The 25957-nt window shown below is 38.4% G+C and overlaps 1 protein-coding gene across 11 annotated transcripts in view; it reads left to right on the forward strand.

Moving 5' to 3' along the window:
* MPDZ (multiple PDZ domain crumbs cell polarity complex component) overlaps nucleotides 1-25957 on the forward strand; it is a 129510-nt gene that overhangs the window by 41409 nt on the left and 62144 nt on the right. For all 11 annotated transcript variants that reach the window (XM_034773148.1, XM_034773147.1, XM_034773149.1 and 8 more), the window contains 8 exons: nucleotides 574-663; nucleotides 3418-3497; nucleotides 5295-5441; nucleotides 6985-7149; nucleotides 11529-11717; nucleotides 16616-16825; nucleotides 18719-18835; nucleotides 22466-22627. In XM_034773148.1, coding sequence (XP_034629039.1) covers nucleotides 574-663; nucleotides 3418-3497; nucleotides 5295-5441; nucleotides 6985-7149; nucleotides 11529-11717; nucleotides 16616-16825; nucleotides 18719-18835; nucleotides 22466-22627 — 1160 coding nt within the window. The remainder of the gene's footprint in view (nucleotides 1-573; nucleotides 664-3417; nucleotides 3498-5294; nucleotides 5442-6984; nucleotides 7150-11528; nucleotides 11718-16615; nucleotides 16826-18718; nucleotides 18836-22465; nucleotides 22628-25957) is intronic.

Raw genomic sequence — 25957 nt, forward strand, 5'->3', positions numbered from 1 at the left:
AGCTGAAGCCATAAAGAAAATAAATTGCATGGCCAAGGGCCTTCCTTTTTACTGCCCAGAGATTTCCAAACCTGGTGACTGCAGTTTAGCTAATCTCAATTTGCCATAGTGGCACATAAAGGGAGAAGCAGTCTATGAATTAGCCAGGGCCAAAAAGATATGTGACTTTATAGATCAATGTCAGCTCCTTGACAAAAAAAAAAAAAAAAGAGTTGGTAGATGAATGTTAATGAGAGTTGCATGTCCTCAGTATTCAGCAATCATGTCCTTATATCTCCAAATAACAATAATGGATCTAGCAACTTATGGACATTCTTTCTTCTTTTATTGAAAACTTTTCATAAAAAAACATTTAAAAGAAAACAAAACTTCTTTTTAAATGCACCACATCCTGCAACCATTTCCTCAACACTGCAGTAAAGAGCCAGATCCTACAAGGCATTGAGACCCTCTTTCTCCCCCTCACCCCCCGCGGTAGCTTGGTCACTTAGCACCTTACAGGATGGCATGGGAGAGATCTTGATGAGCATTAAAATGCATAGAATGACTGAGGATCTTCTTCTTCTTTTCCAGAACAGTGTGAAAGAGAGCAGGGATCTCCACCACTGCCGTGCAGTGCTGGTGTGGTACACATTGGAGAGGACAGTAAACAACAAGAATCAGGTTCTTAATATTCAATAGCATTTTTCCTGTGAAAATGCACTTGTATGTGCTTACATAAAAAGCAATCATTTTGTACAGGTTCCCCAGTGTTAACTGCAGTACGTGTCTCAGATTATTCAGGTGGACAATGGAAGTAACCAAACCCAGAAGAGAACTTCCAAAATCTGGTTGTATGAAAGCAAGTATTGTCACTGAGTGTAATCGTATATACTTAAGACTAAGATGTACGTCTCAGCGTTTAAGGCAAAACGTGAGGCAGTTTTGCTTTGGCAAATATCCTTTTAGTTTAGTAAACTGATTCCAGTTAGTGTTACTCATTAAATTCTTTATTTTTCATGTTAGGCATTTTCATGCCAATCTTCTGTGACCATCCAACACTTGTAATTCTTGTGATAGACTTCCCTGTGATATATCTCCTAAACTGCCTTTATTGTGGAGGTCTCTATTCTCTGATAGTGTTTGAAACTGAGACACTTATTGCTCATTGGAACACTGTGACTTTCCTGTTCTCTTTCCTGAAATTCTTATTTTCTATCTTCCATTCCTCCTATCTCTTGAGCTGCTATGTCTCACTGATGTGCTATGGAAGGATATATTATCTAATACCATGCTCTTACAGTTTCTTGATTGGCATGTAACCGTTCTGTACATTCCATATCTAGGAAGCAGCTGAAAAATGCCATCACAACTAGTTCTCTAATTTAATTTACTACTTTTCTGAGTTCTTTGTAGGCTGCTTTCTGTCATTCTAGATAGATGATCAAATTTATTCATTTATTTATTTTTAAGAGGTTCCACTCAGATGCTTCATTCCCAACTGAGTCTTCTGATCTTGGGAAAATATTTTCAAACATGAGTACCAGTGGACATCTAAAGAAATGGTCTTATTTTTATTTAAGTGCCTAAATATAGACTAGAGCTGGGATTTTTAAAGTAGCCTGAGGGAATTAGAGAACCATTTTCCATTGAAAGTTGATGAGAGTGAGAACCTAGCTCCGTTAGGCAACTAAAGCTGGGATTTTGACATGAGCCTGTCATTAGCGCCCATGTTTGGAGAGTATGTTCTTAGTATTCTACTAACAATTCAATCTTTGTAGCTTTGATATCGTAGCTTTTGCTTGGTCACTCTAGGTTCTCATTGGTTTGTGTCAGTATCATCATGAGAATCCAACTCTCTATGTCTGTGTCTGTTAGCTCTTTTATCTAAACACTGTTGTTTCCCTTCCTAGAATTGAATCAATTTAAATGAGAAAAAATGAACAATAGAAAGCTGCTATTTCTTTGTAGTTTTCAGTTGCATATAAACTTTAGATCATGTTAGAGTGACTGGAGTTTACTGCCTTGTCTAGCACATGATTGTTTCTCACAGCATTCTCCTCTTTTGCCCCCTTCTTCTTTTCTAATAAAGCCTTTGTTGTTCCCATAACCTCTGATGTATGTGTTTTCTCTTTTTATGAAGAAAATTTGACTTAGGAATTTCATTCTTCCACTGCCCTCTAGGGACCACAGTTTCAAAAGCAGCCTCTAAATTTGTGCTTCCAATTCTGAGGGCTTGAAAACTCAAATTCATGTGTGCGAATTGGGTACTTAGACTCTTGTCATGTAAGCTGCTCTACATGCGCACAGGTGCCCGCTCATAAGGAGCAGTTTGCAGGTATGTAAACATCGAACTGGCTCTCACACACTGTGTGTGTGTTTGTGAGAGACTCAGACATTTGGTGCATGCTTATAACTTGTCCCTCCACATTTTGAGGTTGGATTGAGGCTACTTTTGAATATTTGGCCCCAGGAGTCATCCGTATGTCTTTTTCTGACCTATACTTCCAGCTTTTTGTTTGGACTTCATGTGTTTGAGAAAAACATATATTTAAAGCTTTATACTGTATCTTACCGGTACCAGTTTTCATTTTACTTCAGCATGCAATAGTATAATTTAGATATACCTATGATATAATATGATTTTTATTAAACTGAAAGTGTAAGTCAGTGTAATGGGTAAAAACAGCATTTAGAGCTACCACTGTTAATCTTTTCCTCACAGTTCATAAAAGTGGTCTATGTTATAAAAAGGTAGATGGTACTTGCAGTTTCTCCATTAATAGAAATGAGGATGGCACAGTAGAAAGTAACCAGAGAAACCCCCAGGTTAGTTATTCAGAAAAGTCAAATAAGTGAGGACTGCATTCTTTGGAAGAGAGGAGTTGAAAGAAGCTTCTTGAAGCATACACAGCACTGAATGGAATAAGGCTTAGTAGGTGTTGAAGGCTATTTGGGCTAGTGTTAAATATAAAAAAACAAAGAGACACAAAAGTAAGCTAAAAAGATGTTTTTCTGAAGGAATTTTAGTAATCTTTGAAATATACTACTAAGGGCAGCGATAGAAAATATGTAGTGTTTGAAATATACTACTAAGGGCAGCGATAGAAACAAATAGTATAAGTACTGTAGTATTAAAAATAATTTCACAAGTATGTTATATAGACAAAATGTTTGTGTGCTGCAGGTGCAACTCTAAAGCTGTAATGGAGCAAACCGTCTTTCCAACTCTTTTTTCCATGTTAAAATTGCTAATGTTCCTGAATGCTAAATCTAAAACTGGGGAGGAAACGCATGTTGCACTTTTTAAAATAATGTATGGTAATATTTTCAATGTTATGGAATACTGTACCAGTGTTGCCGCAGTCCAAGTACTTTACTCACTATAGAAATAAGATTGTCAGGTTTTCATTGTAGTAATCTCAATACAATTTCTAGGTTTCCAGCTAACTTCCACAGGAGAAGCAGTATTGCAGAATAAATGGCAGAGGATTATGGGTACAAATTATGAGATAGTGGTATGTAAACCCTAATTATTACTATTAAATGTTCTTTCTAGTGCTTACCTATAACGTTTACTGCATTCAATTTTGCATTTTAAACTACCGATTCACAAAATGTGGTGGTGTTTTTTCATTTTAAATGCTAACTGTAAAGATTTAATTTCTCCTAAATACATTTTTATGCAGTAAGCCAGACAAGCAAAAAATAAGCGCAGGCTTCTGAGCAAATTTATTATTTGCCGGAAAATGGATTTTTTGGGTGCTGAAACAATTCACAAATTTAGTGAATAATTTTGGCCAAATGCAAAAGAAAAATTCAGAAGTGTCAAAATGCATTGCTATTTTACAGTTCATTTCAAAACAGCATTTTGGAAATGAAACCTCATTTCATTTTGAAAATATCGATTCAAATCAACATTCCAGATGTTTTGTTCAACCCGAATAAAAGGTTTTCATGTTGGTAAGAAAAAATGAAAATATGCAGTTTTGAACCATATTTGTTTCAGATTTTTGATCAGCCACTGAACTGAACAATCAGTTATTCACTCAACTCTACTTAGGACCCTCCATCCACTCTGTGTAACGAGTGAATTGTTTTGATTGGTATAATGATCAAACTGCTGTATGAGGCATTTATAATAAACAATGAAAACACTCAATGAAGGGATTGATTTTTCAAAATTGCATGCCCACAAGTATACACTCTAAAATGTGTGCGCTATTGCAATGTAACTTTTTATGTACAGTAACTGCATTTGTACAGGCTAAAGGGGTAATTTTGTGTGATAATGACCAGGTATTTATGTAACTGTCCATTAGTACAAGCAGTTACACTATTTGTATATGCAATTGTGAAAATAGTATGTACTGGATTTAGGTGGAAAGAGCCTCCCCTCTTGTGCACCCAATGTAGGGGTAGCCAGAATTTCAGTTTCTGTGCTCAGGAAATTACGAAGACTTTTCTCCTCTGTACTCCCTGGAAATATGTAGCACCTCAAAGGAGCGTGCAGGGCAGCGGGAGGTGGGGCCATGGCTCCAATCTCGCCACCCCCATTCGCTGACTAGTACAGCTGGCAATCTACAAATGTAGTAAATTCATTTTACAGACATATATGGCATCACACGTGTAGCCACTCTCTGCTCGAGAGCTCCAGTAGGGAAGTGTCTGTGTGGAACACCTAATTGTGAATCCATGTCTGTTGTGTAGAAGACCCGAGAGAGACAAGGTGGGTGAGGAAATCTATTTTATTGGACCAGCTTTCAAGCTCCAAAGAGTTGTCCTTCGAGTCTGGGGAGAGCTCTGTGGAGCTTGAAAGCTTGTTTCTTCATCAGCATAAGTTGGTTCAATAAAAGATATTACCTCACCGTCTTCTCTCTCTCTCTCTCTCTCATATCCTGGGACCAACACAGCTACAACAACACTGCAAGCATAGAAGACATTCCTTTTAAAAAAACTGTATTAGCCTTTGCAGCTGCATAATTTCTGCTGGATTGAGCCCTTTGATTTTAGCCTTCATTCCATTTGTTTGGAGTTCCACCTGGACACCTTTCATCTATAGGGTAATCTTTGCTACCAGCAGTTGTAGTCCTCTAAGTAGAATGGGAAGTTACAGCTGGCTGCTTCCTTTCAACTTCTGTGGTGATTCCGTCTTGTGTTTGATGTAAAACTAAAGAGCAAAGATGCTCTTCAAATGAGTGAACTTGTAGTTTAAAAGCAGAATATATCTGACAAGTCTAATATTTCCCTTCTAAAACTACTGTTTCTTTGTATGTGAATTTGACTGAAAAATAACTCTTTCTCAATCTTTTTAGGTGGCTGAAGTTAACAAATTTAGTGAAAGCAGCGGGTTAGGGATAAGCTTGGAAGCTGCAGTGGGACATCATTTCATCCGATCTGTTTTACCAGAAGGGCCAGTTGGACGATGTGGGAAGCTGTTCAGTGGAGATGAACTGCTGGAAGTAAGGGAGAATTACCACTTTAATTTGCTCCTTTATATAGCAAGGTTCTGAAAAGGTGGCCTAATTCTCATGTAGCATCTCTTATAACACACAATTCTTTAAATAAAATAAAATAATAAAAAAATGAGCAGCTGCTTTGTTGAATTTTCAAAGGTACAGTATGTAATGGCCCAGAAGCGTACAAAAATTCTGGATTTAGTCAAAACATAATTTTAAAAAATTGATGTCAGTTTGGTTTTTACGAAGGCAAGAGAACAATAAGATTCGTCTTAGTCTATACATAGTGCTACTGTTCCTACCTAGCTCGGCTAATATTGTTCAATCTTTACCTGCCGTATCTTTGCTTTTCCTTTCCTGGGGGGGCTCTCTCTCCAGAGAAGAGTCCCATTCCAAGCTAAAACTTACGGTGGTTTATGATGTGAATACATGGTTTTTATGGAATGACCAAACTCATTACCCACTTTTGACTATTCAGTTTAAAGCTTATTTTGGATCTGAGCCTGCTCGATTAAATTTGTAGAAGCAGGATTGGGTCCTATATTGATATATTTGTGCACAAATCAGAAAACCAAAGGAAGTGAAGAGAAGAAATTCTTTAATTGGCTATACACTGATGCCGGGAGCTTGGGTAACAAACAAGAGGAATCAGAATTGCTTGTCTATGAGTATCAGTTCAATCTAACTGGTATTACTGAAACCTGGTGGGATGATGTGCTAGACTAGAATATTAAAATCAATGGTTATAACCTATTTAGGAGGGACTGAGTAAACAAAAGGGGTTGGGGAGTGGCAATCTATGTCAAAAATGGCATTACCTGTTTCTGAATCACTGACAACTCAGAAGAAAATGATTTTGAATGCTTATGGATCAGTGTTCTAAGAGATAAAACACAAGATGGGGTACTAACTGAGTCTTGCGACAGACCACAAAATCACCCTAGGGAATAGGATGACTGGCTCCTTAGGGGCCTGTCTGTATAGGAGGAAAAGCTGTGTGATCAGGGAGAACTTCAGTCTGAATGATGTATTAAAATATCCTTGCTATTTCTAAATATTATAGGTGAGCTTCCTAACTCAAGAAGTGTTGTGTCCAACGTTGGGGGAAGGGAGAGAATTCCATATTAGACTTCATCCTGATAATAAAGAATTATTGATTACGTAACTATAAATTAGTAGTAGCTTAGGTACAAGTGGTCACGCACGTCTGTCTCTCTCTGCGCCTCCCTCACCCACTTCCCCCTGCTTGTTTGCTTTAAAAAGGGCCAGATTCACAACCCATTGGAACAATCTACCAAGGATTGTGGTGAGTTCTCCATCACTGGCAATTTTAAAATCACGATTGTATGCTTTTCTAAAAGAGGATCTCTAGTTCAACTGGAATTATTTCAGGAAAGTTTTGTGCCCTCTGTTATGTAGGAGGTCAGGCTAGATGATCAGAGTGGTCCTTTCTGGCCTTACAATCTGTAAATCCATGCTAACAAGTTTATTCTCATTTTTATTCTTTGTCATTCTACTGAATGTGCTTTGTTCTATTTTTCCTCAGGTGAATGAAATATCTTTGCTTGGGGAAAATCACAAGGATGTGGTAAATATTTTAAAAGAGCTGCCTATCAAGGTTACAATGGTCTGCTGCCGTCCCATTGCTCCACCCGTCAGTCAGTCAGAGTTGGACAATCTGACCCTCTCCGAGATTCAGCTCACAGAAAAGGTACTACTGTTAATTTAGAAACAACACCTCATTTATTTATTGTTGTTATAAAATATACCTTATTATAAACCATCAAGATTTCATGTAGAAAGATTTGAAAGACCATTATAATTTTAAATTAGCAATGGAAAAGGACAAACTTTCCCTCAAACCATACACTAACTCACCAGCTCCGATTAACACAAAAGAAGTGATTGCCTTGCATCATGCCTAAGGTTAAGATTTTGTTATGGGTGTTTTCAATAAAAGTCAGGGACAGGTCATGGGCAATAAACAAAAATTCACAGAAGCCCACGACCTGTCTGACTTTTACTAAAAAATAGCCTGGGGGAAGCTAACAGTCAGAGCGCTGCCAGGAGTTGACCTCCAGCGGCTGTTCCAATCCTGCCGCTGCTCCTGCCCCTGGTGGGGGTGTTGACCCAACCATGACTGTTGCGTCAGTCCTGGAGCTGCTGCTCTGGCAGCCCTGGGTCAATTGCTGGCTAGCTGCTCTGGCGGCCCTGAGGCCGGGCACCACAGAAGAAGTCATGGGAGGTCCCAGAAAGTCATGTAATCTGTAACCTCCATGACAGAATCGTACCCTTAATTGTGCCCTAAGAGAAACGGACATAATTTCCATTTGATCCCTGGTGAAGGAAAATTCCAGAGTCAAGGTCTGAGAAACTCCATAGCAAGGATTTCTTAGTGACTTTGTAAATTCGGGGGTTGTACCCCATGACTGGAGAATTGCTAGTATAGAACCTATTTTTAAGAAAGTGGGGAAAGATCCATCGAACTACAGGCCTTTTAGTTTGATCTCAGTTGTATGCAAGGTCTTGGAACAAAAGAAAGTAGTTAAGGCCATAGATGTAAGTAGTAATTATGGCGTGGTTTTAGAAAAGGTAGATCTCCTTCTTTGAGAAGATAACTTATTTTTAGACAAAGGAAATGCAGTAGATCTAATCTGCCTGACTTTCAGTAAGGTATTTGATTTGGTTCCACATGTGAAATTATTAGTTAAATTGGAAAAGATGGGGATTAATATGAGAATAAAAAGGTAGATAAGGAACTGGTTAAAGGAGAGACTACAATGGGTCATATTGAAAGGTGAACTGTCAGGCTGAAGGGAGTTAACTAGTGGAGTTCCTCTGGGATTGGTCTTGGGGCCAATCTTATTTAACATTCTCATTCATGACTTTGGCACAAAAGGTGGGAGTGTGCTAATAAAATTGATGGATGATCCAAAGTTGGAGGTATTGCCAATTTGGAGGAGGACCGAAATATCATACAAGATCTGGAGGACTTTAAAAACTGGAGTAACAGAACTGGGATAAAATTTAATAGTGCTAAGTGCAAGGTCATGCACTTAGGGATTAACAACAAGAATTTTTGCTATAAGCTGGGGATGTATCAGTTGAAAGTGCTTGAAGAGGAGGAAGACCTGGATGTATTGGTCAATCACAGGATGATTATGAGTCAGCAGTGTAATGTGGCCATGAAATAGGCTAATGCCATTTTAGGATGAATCAGGCAAGATATTTCCAATAGAGACAGGGAGGTGGTAGTACCATTATACAAGGCACTGATGAGACCTCATCTGGAAAACTGTGTGCAATTCTGGCCTCCCATGTTTAAGAAAGATGAATTCAAACTGGAACAGGTGAAGAGAAGGGGCCACTAGGATGATCAGAGTAATGGAGAACTTCGCTTATGAGAGGAACTCGGCTTGTTTAACCTAATCAATTGAAGGCTGAGGGGAGATATGATTGCTCTCTTTAAATATATCAGAGAGATAAATACCAATGAGGGAGAGGAGTTATTTTAGTTAAGCACCAGGGTTGACACAAAAACAAATGAATATAAACTGTATGTCAACAAGTTTAGGCTTGAAATTAAAGGTTTCTAGCCATCACAGGAGTGAAGTTTTGGAACAGTTATCCTGGGAAGTAGTGGGAGCAAAAAACCGAACTGACTTCAAGACTGAGCTTAATACACTTCTGGAAGGGATGTTATGATGAGATTGCCTACATTGGCATGTGGCCCCTCTGCGACTGCTAGTACCAAATATTTCCAATGTCCAGAGATGGGGCACTAGATGAGGAGGGCTCTGAGTTAGTACAGAGAAATCTTTCCCAGATGTCTGGCTGGTGTGTCTTGCCCACATGCTCAGTGTCTAACTGATTGTCATAGTTGGGGTTGGGAAGAAATTTTTCCCCAAGTCAGAATAGCAGAGACCTTGGGGGCTTTTCGTTTTCCTCTGGAGCATGGGTATGGGTCACTTGCTGGTTTAAACAAGAGTAAATGGTGGATTCTCTGTAATTTGAAGTCTTTAAATCAAGATTTGAGGACTTCAGTAACTCAGCCAGCGGTTAGGGATCTATTACAGAAGGGAATGAGTGAGGTTCTGTCCTCTGCAATGTGCTGGAGGTCAGACTAGATGATCATGATGTCCCTTCTGACCTTAAAGTCTATGAGAATACATGCCATGCAAATGGGCATACATAATACGGTAAATGAGCATAGCTGTGTTAAAATGTGAATGTGGTGTTCATAAACTCAAAGCTGTGTGCAGACAGGCCTTCTAAACATGGAGAAATGTCCTACATATTACTATTAATAATAACTAGCAGCAGGACTTTTTATCAGGAGATCTCCAAGCACTTTATGAAAGTGGTCAGTATCCCCATTTTACAGATGGAGAAATTGAGGCACAGGGAGGTCAAGTGACTGATTTGCCCACGGTCACTCAGAAGGCCAGTGGTAGACCCATAAATAGAACCTCAGTCTCCCAAGTCCTAGTCCAGTGCTCTGTCTGCTTGGTTACACTGAAAATTAATCCAGGCAATATCTGGAATAACTATACTCATGGTCCTGTATAGCTCATGTTTTGACACTGTAAGGAGCTCAGTTATTGCACATTTCTGAGTAATAGCGGAAAGTGGATCCTGGGCTGCATTAGACAATGTTATCAGATTTGTAATATGACATCTCCAGATTTGCACACACTCCATGAGGTCGATCTCTTTATCCGTTGGCTTCTTCAAGAATGTTCCTATCTCATAAATCTGTAGAGTAGCGACGTGGGCATCACTCCATACCTTCGCAGAACACTATGCGATTACTGGGGGACTCTGCCTCCGATGCCATCTTCAGCTCCATAATACTGTCATCTATAACTGACCCGACTCCAAAGCCCCAGCCCTTCAGGAGGGATCCTGCTTGGGAGTCTCCTACAGTGGAGCTCCCATAGGGATACTAGTTGAAGAAGTTACTCACCTGGTGCAGTAACGATGGTTCTTCACGATGTGTATCCCTATGGATGCTCCACAACCCACCCTCCTCCTCTCTACTACGGAGCTCTTGTCAATGACTCTCGGGTGGAGAAGGAACTGAGGGGAATTAGCTCCTGCACTGTCTAGCCTTGTGGCGCAGCACGAGGAGGGACAGTGCATGTGTGGGCCTAACAGACACTGATCCCAAAGTTCTCCGATCAGCAGTACAGGGATGCAGGCACACCTACTGTGGAGCACCCATAGGGGGACACCTCTCAAAGAACCCTTGTTACTGCACAATGTAAGTAACTTCTTGTCAGTGCTCTCAATACTGAATCCGAATGCCTTGCTGCTGTTGAGATGCCATTGCATTTGGTATCATTCTTAGTCATACAACTGGTATTGTACATTATCGCCACATAAATGTGGCATCTCCTTTTGATTGTGTACATCACAGAGGTAAAATGTGGGTTAAGGCATAATTCATTACCTTAGAAACCATGTTTGTAAACTTTACCCACTTGGTATATCTGTATGTTGGAGTAGTGTATGGCGGTTTCTGTAGAGGGAGATTCACCATGAATTTTGAATTCTGTGCTTATATGGCATATGGAGCAAAATTTGTCTCCTCATTGCTAAACATCTGTATTCCACTAAAGGAATGAATACTGTCAATACTATTAAATCTATTGAGGTGCAGGTTGCAGATGTGAACTGTACATTTGTCGAAGAGTCTGAGATGATAGATGTAGTATAAACGTGTAGATAGCTAGAGAGAATGATTAATTCTGCATGCAAGAATCCCTTTGAATGCACAATACCCCATGTTGGAAGTGCAATTTCCTGTTGGATTGTATGTTTTATGACAGGCATAGACCCTGTTCTTTAAAAGTATAACTTTGATATTAAAACACTTGAGCACTGATGTTTAATCCTTCTGTATTAGATTTATTATATACTTTTGTTTGTTACATTCCCTAGATACTCTGCACCATCAGATAAAATGAACTATAACCTTTGAGCTTTTATCTCCATTTTGGTGTGCATCACTTGGTACTGGTAATTCATTAAATTTTACATGTGCCACATTAATATTATGGGGTTGGTGGGTTTTCTTTGTCTTTCCAGTCTCATGTAGACCTTGGTGAAGTCATTGGCTCCTCAGACACAGAGGGTACTGGCTTGGAAATGGCTGATGTAGGTCAGAATATTGACGAGGTGCAAGGATCTCCTTTGGCAATGTGGGAAACAGAAATACAACACGTTGAGCTGGAGAAAGGGAGCATGGGACTTGGCTTTAGCATATTAGACTACCAGGTAACATCTATATTCCTTATTTTAACAGAAGAAGGTAAAATATTTTGTATTGAATGTAGATCCCATCCATCTTATAAATATATATTTTATATGTGAGGTGAATGAAAACCAGACAATATTCTCATGTTAGAGTAACCCGGTAATAAAATTTTCATACTCCTCCTGGGTCTTACTCAGACATCTCATTAACTATATTCTTCATTCCTCTTATTATATTAAGAGCACAGACTATCAGTCCAGCCCAAATAAATAAATATTCACATAAACGGCTAGGTTTTTAAAAGGCGCTGCTTCCTATTCTTTGAGTGCAATGAGTTGTGCACACAGTTCAATGTATTCAGGGGTTCTAACCAGATGATTTGCACCTGCAGTTAAGTACTGAGCAACAAAAGTGTTCTGGTTTGCATCCAGAGTTCAACTGCAGTTGAAAATTATGCCCACACTTCATTTCTTAGGGATAGGCTAGAGGGTGGTTCTTTTGAAAATACACCCCCACAGTATTTCTTTACATAGTGAGCAGTTAAGGAATATAATAACATTACATTGTCTAATAATGGTTCCATATTCTGAATTCTGGAGATTATCAGATAAATGTACAGTTCTTGTGAACTTTTTGATATTTACTATGAAAATATTTCATATTTATTTCTATCAGTTCTTTGAGATTTCATGAAATTGATTTACTGTTCTCATGTATAATATGGAAAAGTCATTCATAATATTTATGCTTCTTTTCTCTCAGGAATATGAAGGATGAGCTACATTTAAAGTATAGTTTATATTTGGAAGAAGTTTTGTCTTTATTTCTAGCAATTTTTCAGTTAATTCTTAATTTTGACTATAGTTAAGGTTACATAAGCTTGAGTTGTTCCCCCCCCCATGCCCAATGAAAATGAGCGAGTGAGTGAGGGTGGGGCAGAGTGAGCGATGGAGGGAGGGGGGAATGGAGTGAGCGGGGTAGGGCCTAGGAGAAGGGGCAGGGCAAGGGTTTTTGGTTTCGTTCGGTCAGAAAGTTAGCAACCCTAATGTTGAATAATGGGATAACTGTAAGCAGATTCCTTGAAAGGGGAGAAGATAATCAGTGTGACAGGTAAAATGCAGTCCCATCTCAGATAATGCTCTTGGAGGAAGTTGTGAAGGCTGCTTCCCACTCAAGTAATGTCTCCAGAGAGATTACACTCTGTAAGACATTTATTATGTGGTATTGTTTACCACTCTCGCATGGATCTCTACCTTATTATGTCATACTAATTCCCATGGGTTGTCAGGGATCTTGTCATTTCTTCAGATTAACTCTCAAGAGTCACTTGTTTCCATATTTTCAGTTGTACAATTTGTAGTGCTAAGCTAGTATCTTTTCCAATACTTAATATATTGGCATGGAAAGTTGCTACGGTATCTAAGTTGAAGTTGCTAAATGTGTTGATCTAGGTACCACTATGTAATTTAGGGTTTTAACCACTAAGCTTTTAGAATTAATAAAGCTTATACTGTATTATGTAATATCCTACTGTGCTTGCACAGCGAATGAAAGTAACATATTGTGGGAAATTAATGTCTGATGTTTTAACTATGGTCCTTGTGAGATTCTGTGCAGTATTATGCAAAAGTATATAACTCCGATACTTTAGATTTTGTTATAGAGATTAAGTTCCTGTTCTTGGTCTTTGATTACAGTATGTTTAATTAAAATGTGTGTGTCAGGGAATGGGGGATTATATTTTTAAGTGTTAAAAGCAAACTTTACTCTTTTTATATTGCATTGTTTATAAAGTGCTTCATAAACTTACTTTACAATGGCATGTGTAAGTCTCTATTAAAATGTCTGTCTCATGTACGTATAAGGGCTCCTCTCTTATTACACTGCTCTACAGCCAAAATGCTTCTGAAATAAATGTAGTCAAACTTTACTAATTCTGGGTCACTGAGAACGAAAATGATGCTTAAAATTGTTGATTGGCTCTAGTTTTCAAGATATGCTATTGGGTCAGTATATACAACCCTTGACTTGGGAATGGCGGAGGATAAGTGAGTTATAAAGGGAAGGGATCTCAATTTAAACCAGAAAAGACTAAAATACATCTTTGACTGGATCTATGAATAAATCTGTGACTGGGTTTGGACAGTACTTGCTTTTTAGGCAAAACAATGAATGATGCAATCTGAAGCTGGTATTGCGTCATACATGATATGAATTGCATCTTGTTATTCCTAGAAGTCATGGATGATGCAATCATAATGAAGCTTACATCACTCTGCTGAACAAATTGCCCTATATCAGGTCTAGAAATCATACAGTGTCGTGCTCTCTATTTGGCAGTGTTTGATTTTGCAAAGGGACACGTTTCTGTTTAGCCAAAGTGAGCAGAGATGCCTCGTACTTGTGTGAACAGTGCAGATAACTTCTGCTATGTATGTGGTGAAGTGACTTTGGCATCACAAAAGTGCAGTATAATCACTATGGTTAAGAAAGCCTATCGCCTTTATTTTGGCTGCAAAATTGGAGATCAGGACAAGAGGTGGGCCCCACACATATGCTGCAACACTTATGCAAAAAATCTTCGCCAGTGGTTGAACAGGAAAAGGAAATCTATGCCATTTGCAGTGCCAATGATTTGGAGAGAGCCAACAGATCATAGCAGCAATTGTTACTTCTGCATGGTGCCTCCAGTTGGGAAAGGTGTGTCAAAGAAGAAAAAGTGGACTGTGCATTATCCAAACACTCCATCAGCTATACGCCCAGTACCCCACAGAGAAGGACTGCCGGTTCCTGATGCACCAGAATCATTCTCACTTGAGTCAGACGTGGAAGAGGAAGAGGATGAAACTTCTGGTCCTGAATCATCAGTGTCACAGGACCCACATTTTCTCCCATCCTCCTCCTCTGAACCACACCTCATAACACAAGGTGAATTGAATGACCTTGTCAGGGATTTGGAACTACTAGAGTAAGGCAGAGCTGTTGGGCTTCAGACTACAGCAGTGGAATCTCCTGGCAGGTGATGTTAGGGTTTCCATGTTCCGTGACCGTCAGAAGGATCTTATCCCATTCTTCTTCATGGAAGGTGATCTTGTAGCCTGCAACAACATCGATGATGTGGGCAGCCCTCAACATCGTTCATGATCCAGATGAGTGGAGACTATTCATTGATTCATCGAAGACGAGTCTTAAAGCTGTTTTACTGCATAATGACAATGTTTTGTCATCAATTCCAGTTGGTCATGCAGTCCATATGAAGGAAACCTATGACAACATGAAACAACTTTTGAGGTGCATAAACTATGACCAACATCAGTGGCAGCTTTGTGGCGATTTGAAGGTTGTTGCTCTCTTGCTTGGTCTGCAGACTGGATACACAAAGTACTGCTGTTTTCTCTGCGTATGGGATAGTAGTGCAAGAGATTCCCACTACATCAAGAAAGATTGGCCACTCCGACAGTCATTGGAGCCTGGGAGGAAAAGTGTTCAGCATCCACCACTTGTTGAATCAAGGAAGATTTTGTTACCACCCTTCCACATCAAGCTGGGTCTGATGAAGAACTTTGTCAAGGCCATTGACAAAACACAAGCAGCTTGCAGGTACCTCCGTGGAAAATTTCCAAGGTTAAGTGAAGCTAAGATAAAGGAAGGTGTCTTTGTTGGTCCTCAGATTCGTGAACTTCTTCGAGATGATGCATTTGACCATGCACTGTGTGGCAAGGAAAAGACGGCATGGAAAGCCTTCCAGTTAGTGGCAATAAATTTTCTCTGAAACAACAAGGCAGACAACTACAGGTTGTTGGTGGAAAACCTCCTCTAAGGCATACAAAAGCCTTGGTTGCAACATGTCACTAAAGATACATTTTTTGGACTCTCATCTAGATTTTTTTCCACCGAACTGCGGAGCAGTGAGCGATTTCACCAGGACATTGCAACAATGGAGAAACGCTATCAGGGCAAATAGAGCCCATCAATGCTTGCAGACTATTGCTGGACAGTGACAAGAGATGCTCCATTTAATGAACACAGAGACAAGCCAAGAAGCGCCGAGTAGACACTGAATAGGACTAAACTATGTACATCATAGTTTTTTGCCTTTTGTTTCATAATAAATTTTATTTATATAACCCTTTTGCTGATTTTTAAAGTGTTACATAAACAGGACAGGTGAAATATTATCATGTAAAGCAACCATAAACACATGAAAAGACCTAGGTTTACAATTTATGATTAAAACTCTACTATCTACACAATATACATAGATGTAAAATTTAAAACTTAAATATCTTAGAAACAGTAGCCAGTCAGTTGTTTTAATTGTCATATTTGAATTCAGCACATCAAAATACATAATAAATAGCACATTTTATCTCTGAAGTAGACGACTTCTCAAAAATTGTAGACCAGTGTTATAAAGTCCCTTCATGACTGAGTGAGATCAAGTACTACGAGCTGCAAGGAGACTCTAAATAAACCCTTTGGTCCATCAAAGCCCAGATATGTTAACCTTCCAAGCTTTTATCCGCAGGCATTTGAACCTGTGGAAGGTTGAGGGCTGGAGAGATGGTGTTACAGTGGAAGGTGTTTGTTTTAATTGCTGGCATGTAATTCTTTGTTACACTGGGAAGCTTTACTGTGAAACTCGATGATGTAAAAGCACTCAGCGCGTGTGAGGACTAATTATTTGTGCTTTTATATATCAAAATAAATGACTAAATAATAATAGGGCCAAATCCAGAGGTCTTTTCTAAGTGTCCTGAGTCATTACTGAAGTAAGCTCACTTTGAAGAGTCATTTTGGAGTTTTCCTGAGTAAGGACTGAGTCAGGACCTCAGGAGCTGGCCCATACAGGGTAGATAACTTTTTATTAATTAAAAATAAGCATGTGAACTGGTTTCCTCACTTTGTTTTCACTTAGGACCCAGTGGACCCGGCAAACACAGTAATTGTAATCCGCTCATTGGTTCCTGGTGGTGTTGCTGAACAAGATGGCAGACTTCTTCCTGGAGATCGGCTGATGTTTGTCAATGATATCAACTTGGAAAATGGCAGCCTGGAGGAAGCTGTACAAGCACTGAAAGGAGCACCAGTAGGAGCAGTTAGAATAGGAGTTGCCAAACCACTGCCTGTAAGGATTGGGCTCTAGATGATTGATTTTCATATGTTGCTGGCCAATATCTTTGCTTAGTCCATGACTGCTTTTGTGCCACTCAGATGGCATAAAGCTGCCAAAAGGCATTTTAGCTGACTCACTGAATCTTCTCCTGGCCTGTGGGAAATCCCTGGGTGGTACAGAGCTGGTGTAGTACTTCTACAGCCCCTCACTCCTGCTCCCTATCTATGGGGTGTGGCTGGGGAACGGGGAATGATTGGAGCATCCCAGCTACCAACGCAGACACCTAGGGCTGTGGGTAGCGAGGCATAACTTAGCATTGTCCTGAGGATGGTCTCAGATAGGAGGGTATGTGAAGGTGGTTTAAAGCCAACCTTATGTCACCTTTCCAGAGCAGTGCTAACTCTGGTGTTAGGACTTACTGAAACATATAGCTATTTAATATCAAACATATTTAGATTATGCTCTTTATGTTAAAAAATGTGTACACTTCAGTTCATCCAGTGTAAACCTGATAGTTATACTGAAATGGTATAGTGTTTCAGCTAATTGGAGTGTGAGGATGTTGTGCAGTTACTGACCTATAACTGTAATGTTATCTGTTATTAATTCACTTCTGTGCACTCTGGCTGGGAGGTCCTAATTTGAACGATGAATTCAAAACACTTTGCAAACATTAATTAAACCTCAAATGATCCTTCTTCGTTAAGCAAGATTACCCACTTTTCAGAGAGAGAGAAATTAAAGCACTACTAAGAGTAAATAGCTTGCTCAAGACCACATAGAGAGACATGAATAGAAGCCAGAGCTCATAGAACCATGTGCCCTTCCTCACTAACCAGGGAAACCTTCGGGATAATGCTTCTTTGAATAATTACAGAGTAAAAGCAAAATATTGGGCCGGATTCTCCTCTGGTTTAAGTTGGAATCAGTGGCGCTACACCAATTTCCACCATCTGAGGATCTGGACCATTTTATTTTTAAGACTGAGTAATTTTTTTCTCTCTCTGGAATGTTACATTCCCACAGTCCTTTCCTGCACAGAATTCTCCTTGATTTCAGATTCTGGCTCTTAGGAGGTAACCCTTTAATAATACAAAATTTGCAAGGAATTTTGTTTTGTTTTTTTCATCGAAAGAGATATTTTTAACTTGTTTCCTGTAAGAAACTTTTGCAGATTAGAAAGAATGCTGCATGTTGCACAGTAATGTTTCTTGCAAAACACACTTTTTCAGAATTAATATCTTGTTTAAAGCATGAAAGAGGATGATGCATGATTAAATGTTACTTTTCTGTGGCTTTGTATAAAGCTTCAGCATTAAATATTTAACACGTTACACTGGCTGAGTTCTGCCACACTAGAAATAATATTTTGCTTTATGGGGGTGTTCGACAGATGCACCTAACAGCAGCAGCAAATTACATGGAAAAAAATTGATGCATCTGTGCCATGCTGACTTTTGTCGTCCTCTAGTGGCTGGCCTACATAGAGGATAAGAGCTCACTACTGCTACCAGCTAACAGTTACTCCTTTAGCTCTAGTAGTAGAGGCCTATTGTTTCAGTGATTAAAATTCTGGGCTCTGTACCCCTGGGTGGACCATATGATGGCTGTTTTAGTAAATGTTTAATTATGGGCAAAAAATACAGAAGCATTAGACTTACATGTACAGTATCTTTAGACACTAATGTTGGCTATCCCAATGTTTCATTACTACAGCAGGTAAAACAACATGAGAAGGTTAAAATATATATAATTTTATTTACCTCACACTATAATTTTGATTGAGATAATCTCACTTCTGTACTTGGTATTTATTTGCATTTCTAAAACTCCCTTAACATTACTGACTCTGCATGTCCTGTATACTGGCCACTCATCCAACTCAGAGCTTCATTCTTTCTGCAGCTTTCACCAGAAGAGGGTTATATTTCTGCTAAGGAAGATCCCTTTTTCTACCCTGCCCAGTCACTTGAGGAGGAAGGGCCAGTTGATGCAGCCCTCTTCCATGCTGAGCTGGCTCTGGTTAGTGGGCACAACTTACCAAGATTTCTGTTAAAACCCTTTTAACATTGTTTTTTGCCTTGTCCAAATGTAATGAAAAGTCTTTTTCATCACTCTGCTTATGATTTTTTTAAAGCGTTTAGCCTCACTGCACGTGTGACCTATCATGATCTCGCCAGATATCCAGATGCTGTAAACTGGCATAGATCCATTGAAATCAATAGAGCTCCACCAATTTGCACCAGCTGAGTATCTGGCTGGAATGTTTTAGCTACTGGAAAATAAGAAAATATTTGGCTGAGATTTTTTTCAAAGCCAGCTAAGAGATTTGTATGCCCAGTTCCAATTGTAATGATGGGCACTGGGCATTCAGACTTCATAGGTGGCTTCAAAAAACCTTGCCCTTTGTACATAAGCTTTTATTTAATTACATAGTAGAAACTTCTATTTACCAACATGTGACAATGTTTGAAAAGTCAGTGGAACTCTGTTTTGCCTTTTAATGACATTCTTGCTGTTCAACTTTATTTAGAAGTTGCCTACATTTCTTTTTTATTAGTGATCGCAAGATTTGAAAGTATACAAGCTATGGATTTTCAGTGCAAGCAACTTGCATGAAGTGTAGATACTTTTATGCATTTCGAAAAACTGCCAATAGGAGTCCAGACTTTTAATGTACTCTTCTCTTTATTTGCCCAGACCTGGGTCCTGAACTTGCATGAAGCTGAGCACTTACTAAGAAATATTGAGTACCTTCAGCTCCCATTGAAGTCATATTTTGATGTAGATAGGAGTTGAGAAGTTTAAGATAAATTTATAAACAATTGTCAGCATCCTTAAAGAGGATGTTTCATACAGAAAAAAAACTGTTGAATAGGAGAATTAAATCCTTCCACGTGTTTGTCATAGCTTTTTCTTAGCTTGTTTGTGAATTACAAAAGTGCTTTTTTCTAACAATGTCGTTAAATCCCACTGTCAATATCCTCTTCCTGTTCAGTCTTCCTTTGCTGTCATGGTACAGTATTTATAATATCACAGTTATTTTCCTGACAAGATTATGACTTTATTGATACATCAAAGAGAAACTAGGTTGTGGGTGAGAAATTTCCTTTATTGTTAGTTTGCTTGAGTAAGGATTGAGTAAAAACTGAGCTCAGAATTTGGCCCACAGATTTTGCCCATGCAGCTCAGGTGCTCACATTTCAAGGATGTTGATAAATTTGAGAGGGCTCAGAGAAGAGTCTGGAGAATGAATAAAGGATTAGGAAAAACATGTTATAGTGATAGATTGAGCTCTTTGAGTCTATCAATTTAGTTTAACAAAGAGAAGGTTAAGGGGTAACTTGATTATAGTCTTGAGTATCTACAGGGGGGACAAATATTTAATAATGGGCTCTTCAATCTAGCAGAGAATGGTAAGTCATGATCCAATGGCTAGAAGTTGAAGCAAGATAAATTCAGACAGGAAATAAAAAGGAAATTTTTGACACTGAGAGTAATTAACAATTGGAACAATTTACCAATGTCAAAATGGATTCTCCATGGCTGACAATTGTTTAATCAAGATTGCATGTTTTTCTTAAAGATCTGCTGTAGTAATTATTTGGAAGAAGTTCTATGGCCTGTATTGTACTGAAGGTCAGAAAGATGATCACAGAGGTCCTTTCTGGACTTGGAATGTGAAAAATGTTTGAAAATAATGCTGATATATTAATAACAAGACAAAAAATGAAATAATTATAAGATTTAAATTTTCATAATTGGGTGTCTAAATTGTATCTGCGAAATGGGAATTTGCTTGTGCAGTTACAAATTCAAGACTCGGAGACTGCAAAGTATATGCAGTTTCTTGTTTTCCATTTACAAATATAGGGCCAAATCCTGAAGTCCTTATACACTTTACTCAATCCTTATTCAGGCAGTTTAGACTTCAGTCTAAATTTGCCGGAATATGGACTGAAGGTAAAATTCTCCAAAACACCTAAGTGACTTAGGTTCCTAAGATGCCTAAATCTCCTTGGTAGTCAATTGGATTTGGGTTCCTAAGGTCCAGATTTTTAAGGATATTTAGGCATCTTACTCCAATTGAAGTGGGAGATAGGTGCCTAAATACCCTTAAAAATCTGGCCCTTAAATGCTTAAATCACTTTTGAAAATGGGACTCAGTACACTTTTTGAAAGAGCCTGAGTTAAAACTAAGTTATAAGCTCAGGATTTGGCCTGTAGGTTTTCCGCATGCATTTTTAAAAATTCAGAGGAAAGTCTTTGACATCCTTCATCTGGCCTGTTGTGGCCTAGCAACATGTATCTCAGGAGTCTGAGTTAGGTATGTTATGTTGTATATTTTGGAGCATAATCTACCTAGCAGAAGAGCATATTGCATGTGCTGTTGTATGTAAGCACAACCGAGTCAGTTGAAGACTGAATGTAAACATTTACTCTGAAATTGTGTAGGGACGCAAGGTAGTACCTTTTTTTTTTTTTCTACACACACACCTTTGATAAAATTGAGTCTGTTATGACAGAGGTCCATTTGCGTGAGTACAGGGGTCTCAGTGGAAATATAAAAGATATTGCTCTAATCCATGTTCATTGATGCAATAGAAGAAATCAATCCTTTGGAGCCATTAAAGTCCATTGTAACAATTATCATAATTGGAAATCTGAAATTACTAATTAATAATATGATTAACCATATAAAATAAAATATAGTATTATGAGCTGTGTTACCAGCTGTATTTAGAAGGGTCTTAATCTGTGGATTATCGACAGAGTTGGCTTTATTTGCTTCTTTTGGAGTTGACAGTGTAGGTATGATTCTGGTATACACCTGTTTTACACTAGTGTAATTCCTGATTTACATTTATGTGAATTAGATTAGAATCAGGAACAGAGTATATAAATGATAAAGTACAGTATAAAACAGCTGTCACAGTATATGTGTATTAGAAGCCTTATGAAATTGTAGCGATTGTACATGCATATAGTACATGATTTTTAAACCTCACTATCTGTCATATTAGTTACTATCTCACATTAAAAGATAGCAGCTTACAAACCTTTTTAATAATACAAGCTAATTTGGAAATATGGGAACAAAGTAAAGGGTCTAAAACCCCAGAAGTTTGTATTATTAAAATATTTCTGTACCTTTAAAAAAAATTCTGTACCCTTTAAAACCCACCAAGCCCATTTAAACAATCTATAGGTGGAGGGAAATTAATTTGTCCCTAAAATATGGCAGTAAGTGAAGATTCCCATTTTTGTAGCATTTATTCACCCAGGAAGACAAAAAAAAGTCTCAGGGATTTGTTGACGGCATGGGATAAAGCAGCATTTTCCCACTATCTAATATCAGTGGTCATGGCCATTAGCGCATCTCTGCTCTGAAGTATTTGCAAAAACTCAGAGCCAAGTTTGGCTTTCAGATACATTTGTGCAACCTTTATTCAGTTTTGGATTACATAGGTGTAATGTGGAATTTGCATGTGGAATTTGGCCCACTGTGTATAGAAGATTTTGTATAAAACAGAGAAGCAGAAAAATATTAAGCAAAGTACCAGCAAGGATTTAGCCACACATGTGCAAGTGTTTGGGGCTTATGTGGTCTGAAGATAGCAGATAGCCTGATTAAATTGCCTTTGTTATTAGGTGGACTCAAGTGAGGCAGATCTAGCGGATGAATCCACCTTTGAATCACAGTATACTTCAGACAATGATGACACCTTCCAGGCTTCTGTGTTAGCTCTGCACGGCAGTAGCTGTAGTGATGGTCTGAACTATAGCCTCTCTCTTCCATCATCAACTCCCAAGGTAAAAAGAAAATATAATTGTATTGATGGCAGACCTTGATTATAAGTATAAAAAACTCTATATTTATGTTTAGCTGCTGTATTAAATATAGAGGTATTATGTTGCCACAGTTCCATCTGCTCATAGGTTCATTATCAGATTAAAGTGCAATTTCATTTAGGTAATGTTGATTGGATACCTTTCAGACTTGTATGTCAGAGAGAGAAGGAGATAGAAGGTTCAAAGCTTTGATTGTATTTTGTATCACCAGAAAGTTAACCTATTTGGAGACAATTTGTACCATCAAATTTGTGCTGAGTAGTCTGCTACAAAAATATAAATTGTTATTAAATTTCAGAGCATATTAAAGACTGGCTACATAAATGGCTGTACACAGAAAAATTGCATTCTACTACAGGTACAATAGTTTAGGCATAAAAGCAAAAGTAAGCCTCCTTTTCAGCATATCTTTATCATGGTATTGTTAGAATTATATTAATTTACTATATTCCTGAGACGACTGATGCTGTAATTAATTGCTGATTGAGATTCCATTAGCAGTTAAACTCAATCAGCAAAGAACAAGTTCCTAAGAAATATAAAAATGATTTTTTTTATTTTTGTGCCATTCACATACCCATATTGAATTGCTTTTGTATATTGATGGTGCCTTTTTTGTTTCTCTCAGTCACTGCTTTTTCTTGTTTTCTTGGCAAACTATTAATTTTTTTAGCCAGGACTTTTCCAGTGTGTTTCTTCAAGTATTCAAGGTAGACCTGTCATCATCTTTGCAGGCGACACCATGTAGTTTTCTTGGATGGTTTGCAGTGTGTAATCTTGAATAGAGCAGCTGCTGCATCTTCCTCCACACCTGAGACTCAGTGGCTGGCTTTATCCCTTCTGGAATGTGTTCAGCCTTTACTATCCATGGGACTGAAAGCCGAGTTCATCTCCTAATGGAATCTCCTAATCCACAACAGAGTGTACCTTTGCTCTGCCAATGGGACAGATTGCATTGTTTAACTTAGTAATTGTTACCTAAAGGGATTATGCACTATGCATGCTGAGAAACATACATTTTACAGGACAAAGGCTGGTCTTACCGAATACACGGTGCTGGGGCTCCCTGAAGTCTTAATTTTTTTTCTGCATTTTTTTAAAGTCCGTTTTTGTTGGAGCTTTTAAAATGTATAGGTCTGATTCTCCACTGCCTGGCTCCTTGTGCAGATATTTACATCAGTGCACAGTGGGTGTAAAATGTTAATGTTCTATTTTTGTAGCCCTTTCAACTCTCTGCAAAAGTGTAAACAACTACCCCTGGTGAAAGGCAGTGGAGAAGGTAGTGTTAGCAAGGAGACCTGGGAAACAAGTGGCTGATGCAGTACAACCCAAAGAAGTGTATGCTATAGGCATTATGAGAAACAGTGAAACTGGGTGTGTCTAGCCATTTGGAAAGTGCATCTCGTATGATAGGTCACTGGAATACAAGCTTTTGAGTGCTTTATTGTTTTCAAAATAAGTGAAGAAAAATGTTTTAAATCAAAATAATCTGATGCATTTTCCTCAAATAAATAAAATATAAGTAGCAAAGTTTAAAGCATTGACCACTCTTACAGAGTAACAAAAAATGTGGGGAGTGGAAGCAGTTTAATTCATTTGTAGCTGCATATGCACTAAAATATAGAACCTAAAGTTTTTCAGGCAGCAGAAATAGCATCATCAGGAGAATAAACATGAACAGACCATGTCTGATGTAGCTTTCCCATCCTTGTACCATGAAATGGGCCATATCTGTACCATGAATTGAAGTCAATGACAGTCTAAAAGAAGTTGCTTCTTTCTTCCTGAAGATCATGTGAATTCTCAGTTTGTGTGTTAAGACTTACAGCATTCTCTTGCAGTTGTTATATATATAAATATATATATATATAAACTGGAAGAGACTATAATATAATATAAAAAGGAGAATACCTGCACTGAAATATGGTAGCTACACTCAACCACCTAGCCAATGCCCACCCATATGTCCATGCATGGCTATGCCTTTCAGTGTACTAGTATTCAATGCAGTAGATACACAGAAGGGAGAAAAAGATAAATATGCACAAATAAACTATATCAGAAGACAGTCTTCACTGGATAGTCATCAAAACAGGCCCACATTTGAGTATTCCATCTAAGTTACATTTGAAGAGATAAAAGCCTAAATCCTTCTAATCACCATGGTGCAATAAAAATAAAATCACCTCCTACCATTTACAGAACACAAACCAGGAACCCTAATCTATTTAGTCATCATCTGCATGCTTGAAAGACGGCTGCCATTTCCACCTTTAACACTATATTTACTCTTGGAGGGATTGATCCAGCTCCCATTGAAATCAATGAAAAAAACCTTTCACTGACATCAATGAGAACTGATGCCTTCACATCTGCTGTACTGCTTGTGCATTTGCTCACACATGATGATGGGACTAGGAGCAAGCAGAACATCTAAAAAGCCAGTTAAAATAAATGTTAATGACTTCTGATGTAAAATGTCACAAAACACTACTGCTTGCTGTGCACTTTGAGTTCTAAAGGTGTGCCTTATAGAAAATGAGTGATATTTGAAAGAGGAATAGGGGCCATAACTATAGTAGAAAAGCAACAAAAGAAGACATTTTTTATAAAAGAAAATCTTGTTATAGTAAAATGACTGTCAGTGATCTGTGAAGACACTGCATTGTATTTGATAATAAGTAGTTGTTCTTAACAGAGTTCTATAAGCTTTAGCTTCAGTTTAACATATTTAGCATAAAATATGCATTTTAACAATACTATACATAGGGCCTTACCAAATTCACAGTCCATTTTAGTCAATTTCACAGTCGTAGGAATTTAAAAATTTTATATTTCATGTTTTCAGCTATTTAAATCTGAAATTGCATGGAGTTGTAGTTGTAGGGGTCCTGACCCAAAAAAGAGTTGTTGTTGTTTTTTTTTTGCAAGGTTATTGTAAGGAGTGTTATGGTATTGCTACCCTTATTTCAGCATTGCTGCTGGCGGTGGCACTGCCTTCAGAGCTGGGCAGCTGGAGAACGGCAGCTGCTGGCCAGAAGCCCAGATCTGCAGACAGAGCTGCTGCACTCGGCTGAGCCCTCAAGGGTTAACAAGTTGTTAATGTAGCCTCACACTCTACAAGGCAGCGTGAATGGGAGGGAAGACAGCATGGCAGAGAGAGACAAACACACACCTTGTGTGTGAGAGAGATGTGCATTGCCCCTTTAAGTACGCTGACCTCACTCTAAGTAAATTGCCTTTTTTAAATAGATCAGCATGTTGAGACAGCAGCTGCTGCCAGCAAGATCC

The sequence above is a fragment of the Trachemys scripta genome, chromosome 6 (genome assembly GCF_013100865.1).
Source record: "Trachemys scripta elegans isolate TJP31775 chromosome 6, CAS_Tse_1.0, whole genome shotgun sequence".
Taxonomy (NCBI): domain Eukaryota; kingdom Metazoa; phylum Chordata; order Testudines; family Emydidae; genus Trachemys; species Trachemys scripta.